This window comes from Poeciliopsis prolifica, unplaced genomic scaffold (assembly GCF_027474105.1).
Source record: "Poeciliopsis prolifica strain line A6 unplaced genomic scaffold, Auburn_PproV2 SCAFFOLD034, whole genome shotgun sequence".
Taxonomy (NCBI): Eukaryota; Metazoa; Chordata; class Actinopteri; order Cyprinodontiformes; family Poeciliidae; genus Poeciliopsis; species Poeciliopsis prolifica.
In genome coordinates, this window is record NW_026562409.1 from 319,207 (window position 1) to 333,117 (window position 13,911).

Consider the following 13,911-nt stretch of genomic DNA (forward strand, 5'->3'; position numbering starts at 1 on the left):
CGACATCAGATGTTTAGTTCCTGCTGGACGAAACATTTCAATGAAAACGTGTCAAACATTCAGCCTGCTGGAAAATACTCAGGATTCAATGACGGGATGCTGTGCAACATGTAGTGCGTCACAATAATAATACAAACAGGACTCCATTATTTTAGACACGTAGATTTATTACAGACTCAAAGTACATGAAAAAAATTCAATGAAGAATAAAAAGTACATAAAAAGTCACACTGTTGTCTCCAGACTGCAGATCAGTATTTAACATTCAGACAATGATTCAGAAATACAACAGTGGCAAAATAAATAATACAATCAGGAAGTAAGTTTGTGAATGAATCAGAATCGTTTCTCTTGCAGCCTGAACTATTTACCAGCTAAATATCCAACAATGATCACAGGGATTAAATCAGTGAACTTTGTTTGATCAGCTCAGTGCTAACAATGGAACCAGCTCTGAATTCAACCCAGGAGCGCTAATCAGACATTAGCTATGCTAACACTGAAGCGCAACAACACCATGACAGTTAGCAGAAGCTAATGCTAAAGTGCCAAATTTAACCTGCGTTGATCACCAGGGTTTATGTAATAACCCTTTCATTTATTGCATAATTACTATTTGCTCAGTAAGTTGAAAAGAAAGAAATGGAATTGCAACATAAACAATCACTTCAAAATAAGAGCAGGAATATAAACATTTATTTGAAGAATTAACCAAAACTTTGACATATATTGAACGTTTTTTAGGTAAAGGTTTACAAAACGGCCAAGAATTAAAATTAAAGCTAAAAAATGTACTTGAAAAATGACCTTAAGGACGTTAAGCCAGCTAAACGTTTCTAAAGTTAGCAAAAATGCTAAGCTAATGATTAGCTCTGCTATGAGCCATTAGCAGGATGAATCTTTATTTATAACACAATCTGGTAAACTTGTGGTTCTGCAGAAAGACCAGAACCCCGGGAGTCAGAACCAACTGGACGCCAGGGGTTTGATGGTTTCTGAGCCCAACAGAACCGAGCCGGCGGCGAAGCCTCAGGTCCAAACTTCGATGATGTCTCCGTCTTCCAGCTCCAGCTGCGCCGCCGTCTGGCTGCCCGCCACCTTGGAGCCGTCAAAGTGGAACCGGACCGACCCGCGGGCGCCGGCGGGGAGCCGGGACAGGTACTGGGAGAACACGGAGCCCAGCGGCGCCTCCTGGTGGGAGAGGAGGCGCTTCACAGTCAGGACGCAACGGCACAGAGGATGAAGATGAGGGAGAGGAGTACGAACTCTGTGGACGAAGAAGAGCTGAGAGGAAGATCTGTCTCTGCTCTGCAGCTTCACGCTGACGCAGCCGCCGCTGCTGCAGCCGCCGCCGTCACTGCAGCTCTGCTCCTCTGATGACATCACCACACATTCTGGCAGCAAACAGACAGTCAGGAGGTTCTGGTACGGGTCAGGAGGTTCTACGGGTCAGGAGGTTCTACGGGTCAGGAGGTTCTATGGGTCAGGAGGTTCTATGGGTCAGGAGGTTCTATGGGTCAGGAGGTTCTACGGGTCAGGAGGTTCTATGGGTCAGGAGGTTCTACGGGTCAGGAGGTTCTATGGGTCAGGAGGTTCTATGGGTCAGGAGGTTCTATGGGTCAGGAGGTTCTACGGGTCAGGAGGTTCTACGGGTCAGGAGGTTCTATGGGTCAGGAGGTTCTACGGGTCAGGAGGTTCTATGGGTCAGGAGGTTCTATGGGTCAGGAGGTTCTACGGGTCAGGAGGTTCTATGGGTCAGGAGGTTCTATGGGTCAGGAGGTTCTACGGGTCAGGATGTTATCTGGGAAAACGAACAAATGATCTGAAATAAATTGATCTAATTTACACACAAAAAATTATTTTACTACATTTTCTGTTTTTATTTCCTTTGTTTGACCCGGTAGGCCCGGTTCTGATCTGGATCTCATTTTCTAGAGGCACCTGGTCAGAAGTCAGCAACACACAGCAACCTGGTTACAGACTAAAACCCGTTTCAGTTCCGGCTGCAGCTCTCGGGGTCAGAGGTCGCCGTATGCAAGATCAGCAGCGGCGGTCCAACAGAACCAGCCAGAACCAGCGTCTCCCTCCGCAGCTTCAATTATTGGTTTAGCTTTGTGATGCTAATCGCTAATCACACGTTGCTGCGCAGCGAGAAGGACGGAGGAGATCAGCTGCAACCAACCAGGCTGGAAGTCACGTCTTGTGATCGATGACACTGATCGATCACCGATCACACTGATCGATCACCGATCATGCACTTGCTCACGGAAATCAACCGATTACGATCGGTGGCCAATCGATCGGACCATCTCCTGATTATTGTTCACTAAAACTCACAAAATAACATTTTTATTAAATTTTGTTAAACTGAGAAACTGACTGAGCTAAAACTGAAACACAAAATCCTTTGTGTTATTGATCCGATTATTTGCCAGTCCGGTCCACTCTAGTCCAGTCCACTCTAGTCCAGTCCACTCTGGTCCGGTCCGGTCCACGGAGGTCACGTGACTCACCCAAGATGTCTGCGATGCCGAGGCCCAGTTGGGCCACGGTGGCGCCGGCCGGCAGCTCCAGCTCGTCCCTCAGCAGCAGCAGGCGAGGGGGCGGGACTTCCAGGATGGCGGCCAGCCGGCCCAACACCTCACTGAGCCGGGTCGACTGGAACAGAACCGCCACAAACTGGGTCACACTTCCGGTCCGATCGGACTCAAACTGTCCTCCACAGAACCGACCCAGGAACCACCGTGGATCAGGACCGGGTTCTGGTCTGAACCACGTGGTTCTGAACCAGAACCACGACTGGGTCACAGGCTGCGGATGTGACTCAGTCGTGATTCTGGAGGACAGAGCAGCTTTGGACCTGTTTGGTTCTGAACATACCGGCAGCACCAGAACCTTGTGGACGTCAGTCCGGCAGCGGATCTTCAGTGGAATCTCCCGCGGCGAGTCGGACCCGTCCGCCGGACTCATGATGAGAACATCACTGTCGTCGTTCGGGTCGGACCTCTGGTTCCTACGGTTCCGGCGCCGACCGGTTCTCCGGTCCAGAGGCTCTGGAGACAGAACGGTGCTAACGGCTCGCAGCTTCTTGTTGATCTCACTGCACAGAGGACAGACGGCCTGAGACAGAACCGGACAGGACCAGGACCAAACAGAACCGGAACCAGAACCAGACTCACCGGATCTTCCGCCGGGCCTTGCTGGACTGCTTCTGGACCGGGCTTTCAGGCGGCGGCGGCGACGGACAGCCAGCGTATCCTCTGGCACAAACAGAGACGTTAGCGGTGCTGCGTTAGCGGTGCTGCGTTAGCGGTGCTGTGTCCGGACTGAGCAGAACCAGCCGCCGTCCAACTCACAGCTGGTTCCCTGCGGGTTTGGATCGGAACCTCCCGGGTTCCGGTTCCTCCTCAGAGTCGCTGAGCTCCACCATCCTGGTGGTGGAGGCGGGCCTCCGGGGGTTAAACTCCGCCCACAGGCTCTTGTCGCCATCATCATCTGGTCAGAGGTGGAAACAGCGTGCGGTCAGAGAGGTGGAGCCCCCTGGTGGCCGGCAGCGCTGCTGCAGCGCCTCACCTAAGCTTTTCCTTCCAAGCAGGCATGCTGTGGGCTTCAGCTGCAGACTGCTGCTCACCTGGACACATAGACACAACCCATCAGATCTGGGGTCAGAAACTGGTCAGAACCGGGTCAGAACCGTCTTACCCTGCCGGAGTAGACGGGGACGGGGACGATGGCGGCGGGGTTGAGGCGTCTGCGTTTGGCTGAAGGCTGGCGGTTGCTGCTGGACACCTGAAGACATGACAGGAACTGAAGAGGTCAGATTGAGGAGGAGTTGGAGGTTCTGGACCTCCAGAACCTGGACCTCATGAGGACGGTTCTGATCAGCTGCTGCTCTGGAGAAGATGGATGCATTGAATGACTCTGAGAGTGTCGTTAAATCCTCCAGAGTTTCTGCAGAGCTGATTTTACTTTCACCACTTCTGGCCTGGTTAGGGTCAGGGGTCAGGGTTGAGGGTTAGGGTTAGGGCACCTGCAGCCTGGGTGGTGGAGGGAAGGTGATGTGGGCTTGTTCTGCAGGTGAACCAGGACTTAAATCTGGTCCAAACTGTCCTGTACAACAGAGCAGGGCGTTCAAAACGCTGACGCTTCGGTTCAGGCTGATCGGAACCGAACTGCATCACGGGCCGTGAAGCAGACATTAACATGCGGGTCCTTTTCGCGGAGTTTAATCAGCGTCATTTATTTCATGATTATGCGCCAGACTGAACCAATCAGCGCAAAGCTTTAAATCAGAGTATGACATGTTAAAAAGGTAAGAAGCGACATTAAACAGCCTGATTATCAGTCACTTCCTGTTTATTAGAGCCCTTAATAAAAGACACTTGTTCTGAAAACTGGATGTAGCGACGCTAATGTTCTGGTTCTGAGCCTCAGAGGAAACTTTCTCTCGTTTGGATCATGAAACGCGGCGCTAAAGGCCGCCGCGTTTCCCGCTGCTCGAAAACACTCACCGCGTCCGCCATGATGGTTTCTGCTGGTGCTGCATTCACGGACTGTCGGAGAATATGTTCTGTGACAGAACCTTCGCGGCGCTGCTTTTGGGAAGTAACTATATTAGCTTATCTTCATAAACTAAAATGATGTCGAAACGTTCATGTATTTTAGCAATTAAAATACGAAACTCGTCTAATATTTCGATTCATTAGACGCGGAGGGAAATACTTCTAAATCCAGCTGTAGTTCCTCAGATAACTCAGATGTTTTATAGACGAACCGTGGGTGGGGCCGCGGGGCCCGTGGGGTCCTGGGCGCAGTGTTTGCTAATCCAGCATTAATGCCCAGGTGCTCAGGATTCCCAGGTAGCCTGAAGCTACCATCAGTTCAAACTGCAGCGCGGAAAGGGAAGGGTTTTGAATTTTAATAATTATTGCCAGTTTTTTAATTGCTGAACGTTCTTGGAAAGATTTGAGTCTTAGAATGTGAATCTGAATGTTTCATTGTGTCTGCGGTTAGGGTCAGATGTAGGGTCAGGATTATGGAGCAATGAGTGAGGAATCATCTCCACCCTGGACCAAGTTAGTGGTTCTGGTCCACTCTTCCTCCAGACACTGAGGCCAGAAGGTTCTGGCTCTCCTGGTCCAGGTGAGACGGTTCTGATGTCTCTGGTTCTGAGGTGGGACAGCTGCAGCTTGTGTTGGATCTGAGGTCTGTTTCCAGTTCTGATCCAAACCCAATGAAATGAAATGGATTTTTATTGAAAATCTTCTTCATGCTGAAGTTGTCCCTGCTGTTTTGCACTTTTTCCTTCCACTCAACTTCCTCTGAATACCGTTAGACACAGCTGTGTGTGAAGCTTCAGCGGCTTCCCGCCTGCTGGTTGGTCTCCATAACATCCATCCATTTTCTGACCACCCTCTCCCTCGCGGGGTCAGGAGGTGCTGCTGCCTGTCTGGCTGCGTTCCGGGCGAGAGGTCGGGTCACCTGGTCAGATCACCTGGTCAGGTCGCCTGGTCAGATCACCTGGTCAGGTCACCTGGTCAGGTCACCTGGTCAGATCACCTGGTCAGGTCGCCAGTCTGTCGCAGGCTTTTCCAGCATTTCTGTCAATAATTAGTTTTGCTCTGTTGAGAAAAAGTTGACGCTGAAACACGAGTTTCTGAACTGAATCACTAAAATAATTACTAATAAATTTTATTCAGAATCTTATGTTATTATGTACAAAAGTTAATCATAGGAAATATTAAGATAAGAACAAAGAAACGTAAGAAGCAGCTCCTGTAGAGACGACCTCCATGTTGCATCATGTCAGAAACCTGATGAAATTATTTATTTAAAATGTTTCATATGAAAACATCAGAAAGCTTCAATGCAGACATGAGAACAAAGTTAAATCTGGACATTTTGTGCAACAATTTACATGTAAATAAAAGTGACTCTCCGCCGTGCAGTTCCTGCACTGGCCAGCAGGTGATGCTCCATGGAAACATTGAGTTTGTTCCGTCGCCTGCAGCCTCACTTCTTCTTGTTCTCCTTGCAGGCCACCACGTAGCGCTGCGCCACGTTGAGCGGCGGGGAGTATCCGTCGGCGTACGACGTGTCCTCGAACAGAACCGAGTAGTCGTCCTGCGGCTGCACAACGACACGCTGAGGTCAGCCGGCGGCTCAGTTTATGAAATCTGCTGCAGAAAAACGTTTCACACCTGGAGTGCTTGCACCTGGAGCTCATTTAAAGGGCCAGCGCCGGGCTTTGAGGCACCCGACGCCAGTTTAGAGTACTATGTGGTAACTATGTGACCTTCAGTTGGTATTTATATGTATATATACACACACATCTAATACAACTTTAGAGAAATTTGACTTCCTAATTGAACATGCTGAAATTGGTCGTCTGTCTCTTTAAGAAGCTCCTGCTCTTTGCCATGGAGATTAAAGGATTCCTCAAACATTCTGATGTTCTAACTTCTTAACAAGATCAAAAACATTTGGGTGATGCTGGCCCTTTAACAGCTGGTTTCCAGGGCGTGTGCTGCTGGAGGCTCACCCTGTGCGGCGGCGTGTGGATCAGGGCGCGGTAGAAGCAGGTGGTCTGTGGGTAGAGGGCCAGAACCAGCTGGTCCTTGCTGAACAGCGCCTCCGGGTCGGTCTCCGGGTTGGCCTTCCACTGAGGCAGGGGGATGATCCTGCGGCGGCTCAGCGTGTGCCTCCTGCTGGGAACCAGAGCCGCCGTCAGGAATTTCACATTTAAACTGATTCTAAAATCTACAGACAGAAGAAAAAGGAGCAGGTTGTAGATTTCCTTCAGTGTTCCAGTTCATTACTGCAACATGTGCTGAATAACTCCCAAAACTGCACTGATGCATGATGGGAAACGTGACTACATGCTGCTGCCCACAGACCTGGGGCCTCACGTTAAAGCGCCGTTCACACAAAAATGTGCGGCGCCATATTTTACGCTCAAGTCGGCATGTTTAAAGATGAACTTTTTGTCAAAGTTTGTTTATATATGTGCACTTTTTCTCTGACGTGAAAACAATAAACTACAGAGTCAAATCTCACCTGAACAAACTGAAAGCTGAACATTTAGACCAGGAAGCATCGTGACCTCTGACTCTAATATTTTATTCTTTAAACGATGAAACTGAACCGATTTCTCCTCAGACAATAAGCCAACACAAAATAAATAACATAAAGATGTGTAAACATCACAACATGTAAATAAGAATTGAGCTCAGTTGTCTCATAAAGACAAAACGATTCGTCTGAATGAATCTATGGCTCATTTATTCTCACTGCAGAGAAAACAGGGCTGATCAATAGGTTTGATTACTGCAGGTGATCAATAATCTCAGGTATAGCTGCTACTGTGGCTCTGATGGAGAACATGGAGCCATTGATCAGAGATCATATTGATCTGCTGGTTTATTGGCGTTTAGATTGATCCAGACTGATCATCCTGGGACTCTGAGCAGAACTTGAACCGGTACCGGTTCCAGTACCGGTTCCGGTACCGGTTCCGGTCCGGCTGACCCGCCTTGTGGACAGAAAGCATCTCTACCCTGTAAACGAAGCTTCTGTTCTGCTTCCTGTATTCAGGTTTAAAGATTTTATTATTTATTCTTTCATTTGGAGTTTTTGTCTTTAAAATGTATTATTATTTTTGTGAGGTGACCCTATGTTACCTGAAAGCACCTTTTAAATAAAATATAAACTTATTATAAATACTATTGTGCTACAAACAAAGACATTGCCATGGTTGCTGCTTCAGGGAGACGTCCGGGTATTTCTACTAATTCACATGAAATGTTTTTATGGAGGCGACGGCGGTTAGGGTTAGGGACTTACAGCTGCTTCCTGTAAGTCAGGATGAATCGAGGAAAGGTGCGCAGGTGTAACCAGGTTTTATACATCCAGAGTTTTCTTTCTAAATTTGTCCAAACGTTTTAGAGTGAAACCTGCTCAGTGTTTGATAAGGAGGCCTCAGGACATCAAGCCAGGGAGAGGAGCAGAAACGCTGCCACCTGCAGGTGGGAGTCAGCATCACAAACCCGACGTTCAATTTGTTCTAAACTCACAATGAAGCGTTAGCGTGAAAATGATGGGATCTGATGACATGACATTCATTTCCCTGAAAACTGGAGCGACTGCAGAGATCTGCTCTCTGATTGGATGATTCCATCTTGCAGCAGTTCCTCTCAGCTACCAGAGATTCTGGCCCAGTTTGAACCCGGACCAGAACCAAAAACCAACTCACTCTTTTCCTTCTTCATCGATGTCGTCCACTTCATACCTGCAGAGAGAGCAGAGCAGGAGAAGCTGAGCTGCTTGCAGACCAACATGATGTCTGGATAAACCGGACCCGACCCGACCGGACCGGAGCTCACTTGTTGGTGGAGTGGTTGTAGCTGACCACCTCGGCCAGGATCCACTGCTCATCTCCATCCACGGCCTTGACCCGCGCCGCCACCTTATCGCCCTGCTTGGCCACGTAGTCACTGCTGGCCGGGATCGCGCCGCACAGAGGAGGGGGGCTGGGGAGGTCCGAGAGCCAGGAGGTCAGAGGTCAAATCAGCCACAGTTAGTTGAACAATCAACTTTGAGAAACATTTGATTCAGATGTAAAATAAGATGGTGGAAACACTGGAGACTGCAGTTAGCTTGTATTTTCATCACAGGCTAACTGAAGTTAGCATCAGGGTCAAAACATTTTCTGAAGGATCAGAACTCTCTAAACCCTAATCCAGAACTGATTGTTACAAAGTAGCAACAGGGGAAGTTCTGGATCCAGATCCACCAGGCGGTACCTCTCTCCAGGTTTGCCAATCCACAGCGGGAGCGTCATGGCTGACTGCTGCAGCAGCGTCATCAGGACGCCGCGCCTCATGGTCTTCCTGGGGGGGTCGCTGTCGCTGTAAACTCCAGCCATCTTAGCAGCTGAGGAGCAAAAACACGCAGCGCTGCTGAGGAGGAGATCTGGCACTAGGAGATCGATCCTCACTGGAAGAGGAATTGGACCTACCGATCCGCCGCTCCTCCAGCAGAGACTTGATCTCAGCGATCTTATCCAGAGCGTGGCGCAGGATGCTGCAGCAGGGAGACGGAGAACAGCTGCATCAGCAGGAGATTCACCAGATTCACCAAACTACAGGAAGTGTTTCACCTGCACTCGGCCTCTGCATCGGCCTTCGCTGTGGTGTACAGGCCCCTCAGCTTGGTGCGGTAGTATGGAGACGCTGCAGGAGACAGAGGACAAGTTAGCAACACCTGATGGAAACCAATCACAGCCAGTCAGGCTCCTCTTTTCAGGCCGCAACGCTTCCCAAGAGAAGTGGAGAGAAGGCTGGAGGCAGAGTGAAGTCAGGATGAGCTAAATGAGAGATCCTGGAACCCTGAAGGTCCTGGAGGAACAGCTTCAGATGGCCAGCAGTGACCTCTGACCCATAAAAAGGAAGGGTCAGAGGTCCAAGGAAAAACTTTCTTGGACAGCGTTGCAGCCTGAAACGTGAGTGGAAGGACATCAGCTCCGGTTAACGGTGGACTGCGAGCCTCCATCCTGCTCCCACATGAAGCCTGAGCCAACATGGCGGCGGCAGCCTGACTGACTCTTGTTCTCCGTCTGCATCCTCTCGTGGGTCTTCTGGATGTTCAGCAGATTGTGTTCGCTGCGTGACCTCTCCTCCTGAAACAGCAAACAGGAGCTTCATTGGCCCTGCTCCTCCGGGCTCCGGCCAGGTGAGCAGGCCGAACTCACCTGAGTCTGTTTGATGAGCTGGTGGAGCTCAGTGAGCAGCTCAGCGATCTTCGTATCTGCTGACATGCTGCTGCAGCTGATGGAAGAACTGGGACAGAAACAGGCAGCAGATTAGTTTCTCTCTTCGTTTATGACATGAAAACTTACACTTTTCCAGTTTTAGTTTGAACGCATTGACCTCAGCACGGAGGGACTGGGGTCACAGGAGGTCAGAGGAGGTCAGAGGTCTTTCACCGCCTGGACGAGCTGCACATTTGATTAATATTACATTATTTAAGCTCTTAACTGACCTCTAGTTATGACCAATGTTTCTTTTCTTTGCAGAGTAAAGCAGCATTTGAAACCCGGATCAGGTCAAAATGCTCTGACGGGATTTAAAATATTGAAACTTAACGAGCCGTTATGCGATTAGCAGCAGCTGTTCGTGTTTAATCGTATAATGATCCCAAATGCGCATATTCTACATAAATATGATCATCTGAAACATTAGTGACATTGATACATTTTCAGATTATTTCTTAGAAAGCTTCTAAAACACTCACCAAGCAGCTTGTTTATGTGTTTCCGAGCCCAGAGCTAACCTCGGATTAGCATCGAGTTCTTCTTTTGGGGTGTTGGGTTCAAAACGGCAACAGCGCCACCACTCCTGCCTCAGGTCAGAGTTGGTAAATGTTTTAATTTCATGTCAGCGCCGTTTCCTCTGTGCACACAGCTATATTATATTATAAAAGCAGTATTGTACTTTTTAATTTTTTTACACATTCAGGTGCATATTGAAGGTTTATTATGCAAAACATCAAATTAGTTTGATAGACATAAAGTCTCTAGTTTTATTATGTTTCAGGAATATTTATTTATTCATGTCATTCCAAAGATCCTTTTCCCTAACTAGAAATTTCCTCTGGTCACTTTACACAAAATATAACTGATAATTTACACAAACAAAGCAAAACAGAAACTATGATCCGATTAAAATCCTTTAATAATAAAACTGTATCTCATAAAAACAAGCATCTCCAAGCTGCTGCATTGCCGCGGTGCCGGTCCGGATTCTGCAGCACGCCGACCCAAAGGTCAGCCTCAGCAGCTGCAGGGGTCAGCGAGTCAACGGCTCCGCAGGGTCAACCAGGTGGAGCGCCAAACATCTCAATCCATCACCAAGGAGACCGTGGTCCATTACCAGGAAGATCCATCCGACCGGGCCTGGGTTCACACACACACACACACACACACACACACACACACACACACACACACACACACACACACACATATATACACACACACACACACACATATACACACACACACACACACACATATACACACACACACACACACATATACACACACACACACACACATATACACACACACACACACACACACACACACATATATACAAAAACACATACACACACACACATATACACACACACACACACACACATATACACACACATACACACACACATATACACACACACACATATACACACACACATATACAACACACACACACACACACACACACACACACACACCTTAGTGGTCCACTGCTGATTGGAACAATCAAAGCCTAAAATCCTCTGGATTTTTGAAATATTTTTTGACACAAAGATTTCGAAATATTTCAGATCAATAAGTTGTGAAGATCTGAGCATTTCAGAAACTCTTTCTGGGAAACATCAAGAGTTTTCGTGCAGCTGCAGGACGGGAAACAAGGACTTGAGCTCTGAAATGCTTTTCCAGATCTCATAAGTAATTTGTTCAGTTAAACTTTTAAAGACATAATCAACAAATAAAACGACTAAATAAACATCCAGTTTCCCAAAATAAAGCAGGCTTTCCAAATCGGCAGATGTTTGTATAAGCATTGATAAAAATATCCTGGTATGAGAGGTCAAAGGTTAAAGTTAAATGAGATTTCTGACCAAAGCCAGAGGTGACATTTCACCAGACGCACCAGATACAGATTCAATGTTGACTTTGTACTTGGAAAAAAGCCACAGACAACCTGCCATGATGAGGCTCAAGGGGCGGAGCTTAGAACACCTGTAGCGTGCAGGTAGAGACAGAGAGACAGACAGAGAGAGAGAGACAGACAGAGAGAGAGACAGAGACAGAGAGACAGAGAACCAAGACAGAAAAATCAAACATCGCCTCAGATGTTCAGCATAAAAGCATCAAATGAAAGTTTTGAATCTTTTCAGTTTATTTTACTTCTGACGTCATTAAAATGATGCAATGCAGACTCTCGGCGTTCAGCAGCTGCTGCCTCGGCTTTCACTCTTTGGCCTTTTTCTCGCTGTTCTGCAGTTTGTCCACGATCTTCCTCTCGTGTCCTGCAGGGTTCTGGCGGTTCGTGTTGTCGCTGGCCTCCTTCTTGGTTCTGCCTTTGCGGGCCGAACCCTCTGCGCCGCAAACAGAACCGTTAGTTTGAATCCGCGTGAAGCGCAGAGCAGCAGAACCTCACCTGAGTATTTGTCCGTCAGGTTGTAGCGGTCATACTCATCGTAATGCTCCTCCTCGAACTGGGTCAGCTTCAGGTTCTTCACGTTGACGTGGCTCATGGCTGCTGTTCTGGACCGGTTCGGTTCGGTTCTGTGCTGGTTTTGCTGCTGCTTTGTTTTTCTGCTTGCTCCGGGTGACTTTTTATAAGTTCCTCCTCCTCCTCCCGGTTCCTCCTCCTCCTCCCGATTCCTCCTCCTCCTCCTCCTGGTTCCTCCTCCTGGTGCGTCAGAAACGCGTCCAGCTCGTTTCCACACTAACATGGACAGAAAAGGTGAATTTATCTCCTGACTTATAAAAACCAGCAAATTAACCATCAAATCCAGGAATAAATCATGAAGAGAAACATGAAGAAACTCTTTGTTTTATTCCACAAATAAATTCAGTTTACAATCAAGAGTTTAATTTTTGTTTTTCACCAAATTTCTACCAAAATTGTAATTTAGTTTTTGCTGCACTTAGAAATAAAACATTTATCTTCATAAATTATTTTTACAGCTCTGAATCTCCCGCTTTGCTTTTGCTCTTTACACATTTCTGAATTTATTTTCTCAGGTAAATCTGAGAGTTAAAGTTTTATTATCCACAGAAACAGAAAGCAACAGATAATCAATGCATCTTTTCTCAAAACATTTATTGGATTCAGAAACATTTGAATGTTTTTCTCCAGCTGTTTGTCAACATGGAACTGCTTTCTAGAAACCAACCAGCAACAGCTGCAGGTTTCTCATAGTCCTGACCTCCTGACCTCCTGACCTCCTGACCTCCTGACCCTGATCATCTTCACAGCTGCTTCTTGACCATCGACTGACGAAGCTGCAGATTCTACAGCAGCGTCAGTTTCATCACAGCAGAGCAACGTCAGAGGAAACAGGAAGGTTGGTTTCCTGTTTTCCTGCTGCAGCAGAAAACATGAACCTGTTAATGTGCTGCAGCAGAAAACATGAACCTGTTAACAGCAGAAACATGAACCTGTTAATGTGCTGCAGCAGAAAACATGAACTTGTTAATGTGCTGCAGCAGATCAAACATGAAGCTGTTAATGTGCTGCAGCAGGAAACATGAACCTGTTAATGTGCTGCAGCAGGAAACATGAACCTGTTAATGTGCTGCAGCAGGTCAAACATGAACCTGTTAATGTGCTGCAGCAGGTCAAACATTAACCTGTTAATGTGCTGCAGCAGGTCAAACATGAACCTGTTAATGTGCTGCAGCAGGTCAAACATGAACCTGTTAATGTGCTGCAGCAGGAAACATGAACCTGTTAATGTGCTGCAGCAGAAAACATGAACCTGTTAATGTGCTGCAGCAGAAAACATGAACCTGTTAATGTGCTGCAGCAGGTCAAACATGAACCTGTTAATGTGCTGCAGCAGGAAACATGAACCTGTTAATGTGCTGCAGCAGGAAACATGAACCTGTTAATGTGCTGCAGCAGGAAACATGAACCTGTTAATGTGCTGCAGCAGGAAACATGAACCTGTTAATGTGCTGCAGCAGGAAACATGAACCTGTTAATGTGCTGCAGCAGGAAACATGAACCTGTTAATGTGCTGCAGCAGGAAACATGAACCTGTAATGTTAATGTGCTGCAGCAGGAAACATGAACCTGTTAATGTGCTGCAGCAGAAAACATGAACCTGTTAATGTGC

The 13,911-nt window shown here is 47.5% G+C and overlaps 3 protein-coding genes across 8 annotated transcripts; all 3 read right to left on the reverse strand.

Moving 5' to 3' along the window:
* Positions 1–146: 146 nt before the first annotated feature.
* Positions 147–5,477, reverse strand: nfatc2ip (nuclear factor of activated T cells 2 interacting protein). 2 transcript variants are annotated; one of them, XM_055052059.1, is made up of 9 exons: positions 4,512–5,257; positions 3,703–3,789; positions 3,574–3,631; positions 3,357–3,495; positions 3,180–3,260; positions 2,881–3,100; positions 2,514–2,658; positions 1,267–1,394; positions 147–1,191 (listed from the first exon to the last, which is right to left on the reverse strand). In XM_055052059.1, the coding sequence occupies exons 1-9, from the start codon at positions 4,521–4,523 to the stop codon at positions 1,030–1,032; spliced, it is 1,032 nt and encodes a 343-aa protein (XP_054908034.1). In that variant the 5' UTR covers positions 4,524–5,257; the 3' UTR covers positions 147–1,029. The 2 variants fall into 2 exon arrangements, with proteins under 2 accessions (XP_054908034.1, XP_054908033.1); XM_055052058.1 differs by having other exon boundaries at positions 147–1,394; positions 4,512–5,477.
* Positions 5,478–5,675: 198 nt separating this feature from the next.
* On the reverse strand, positions 5,676–10,611 carry sgf29 (SAGA complex associated factor 29). 4 transcript variants are annotated; one of them, XM_055052063.1, is made up of 11 exons: positions 10,291–10,611; positions 9,927–9,994; positions 9,749–9,836; positions 9,601–9,676; positions 9,158–9,230; positions 9,017–9,081; positions 8,802–8,931; positions 8,382–8,528; positions 8,252–8,287; positions 6,542–6,707; positions 5,676–6,129 (listed from the first exon to the last, which is right to left on the reverse strand). In XM_055052063.1, the coding sequence occupies exons 3-11, from the start codon at positions 9,812–9,814 to the stop codon at positions 6,013–6,015; spliced, it is 876 nt and encodes a 291-aa protein (XP_054908038.1). In that variant the 5' UTR covers positions 9,815–9,836; positions 9,927–9,994; positions 10,291–10,611; the 3' UTR covers positions 5,676–6,012. The 4 variants fall into 4 exon arrangements, with proteins under 4 accessions (XP_054908038.1, XP_054908037.1, XP_054908039.1 ...); XM_055052062.1 differs by lacking the exon at positions 9,927–9,994; XM_055052064.1 differs by having other exon boundaries at positions 6,542–6,704; positions 9,749–9,994.
* A 101-nt stretch (positions 10,612–10,712) lies between these two features.
* On the reverse strand, positions 10,713–12,400 carry nupr1b (nuclear protein 1b). Of its 2 annotated transcripts, XR_008607424.1 has the most exons (4): positions 12,225–12,400; positions 11,972–12,162; positions 11,715–11,803; positions 10,713–10,951 (listed from the first exon to the last, which is right to left on the reverse strand). XR_008607424.1 is itself a non-coding variant. In XM_055052065.1 (2 exons), exons 1-2 carry the CDS (start codon positions 12,319–12,321, stop codon positions 12,035–12,037), a joined length of 225 nt encoding a protein of 74 aa, XP_054908040.1. In that variant the 5' UTR covers positions 12,322–12,400; the 3' UTR covers positions 11,942–12,034. The 2 variants fall into 2 exon arrangements, 1 of the variants encoding a protein (XP_054908040.1); XM_055052065.1 differs by lacking the exons at positions 10,713–10,951; positions 11,715–11,803 and having other exon boundaries at positions 11,942–12,162.
* Positions 12,401–13,911: the final 1,511 nt, after the last annotated feature.

Coding starts and splice junctions, on each gene's coding strand:
- nfatc2ip (XM_055052058.1), bottom strand. Junction 3,632..3,702: donor TCCCCGTCTACTCCGGCAGG/GTAAGACGGTTC, acceptor CTATGTGTCCAG/GTGAGCAGCAGTCTGCAGCT. Junction 2,659..2,880: donor ACAAGGTTCTGGTGCTGCCG/GTATGTTCAGAA, acceptor GTTCTGTTCCAG/TCGACCCGGCTCAGTGAGGT.
- nupr1b (XM_055052065.1), bottom strand. CDS start 12,321: ATGAGCCACGTCAACGTGAAGAACCTGAAGCTGACCCAGTTCGAGGAG. Junction 12,163..12,224: donor CCTGACGGACAAATACTCAG/GTGAGGTTCTGC, acceptor TTTGCGGCGCAG/AGGGTTCGGCCCGCAAAGGC.
- sgf29 (XM_055052062.1), bottom strand. CDS start 9,814: ATGTCAGCAGATACGAAGATCGCTGAGCTGCTCACTGAGCTCCACCAG. Junction 8,288..8,381: donor TACAACCACTCCACCAACAA/GTGAGCTCCGGT, acceptor CTCTCTCTGCAG/GTATGAAGTGGACGACATCG. Junction 6,130..6,541: donor TCCACACGCCGCCGCACAGG/GTGAGCCTCCAG, acceptor GTCGTTGTGCAG/CCGCAGGACGACTACTCGGT.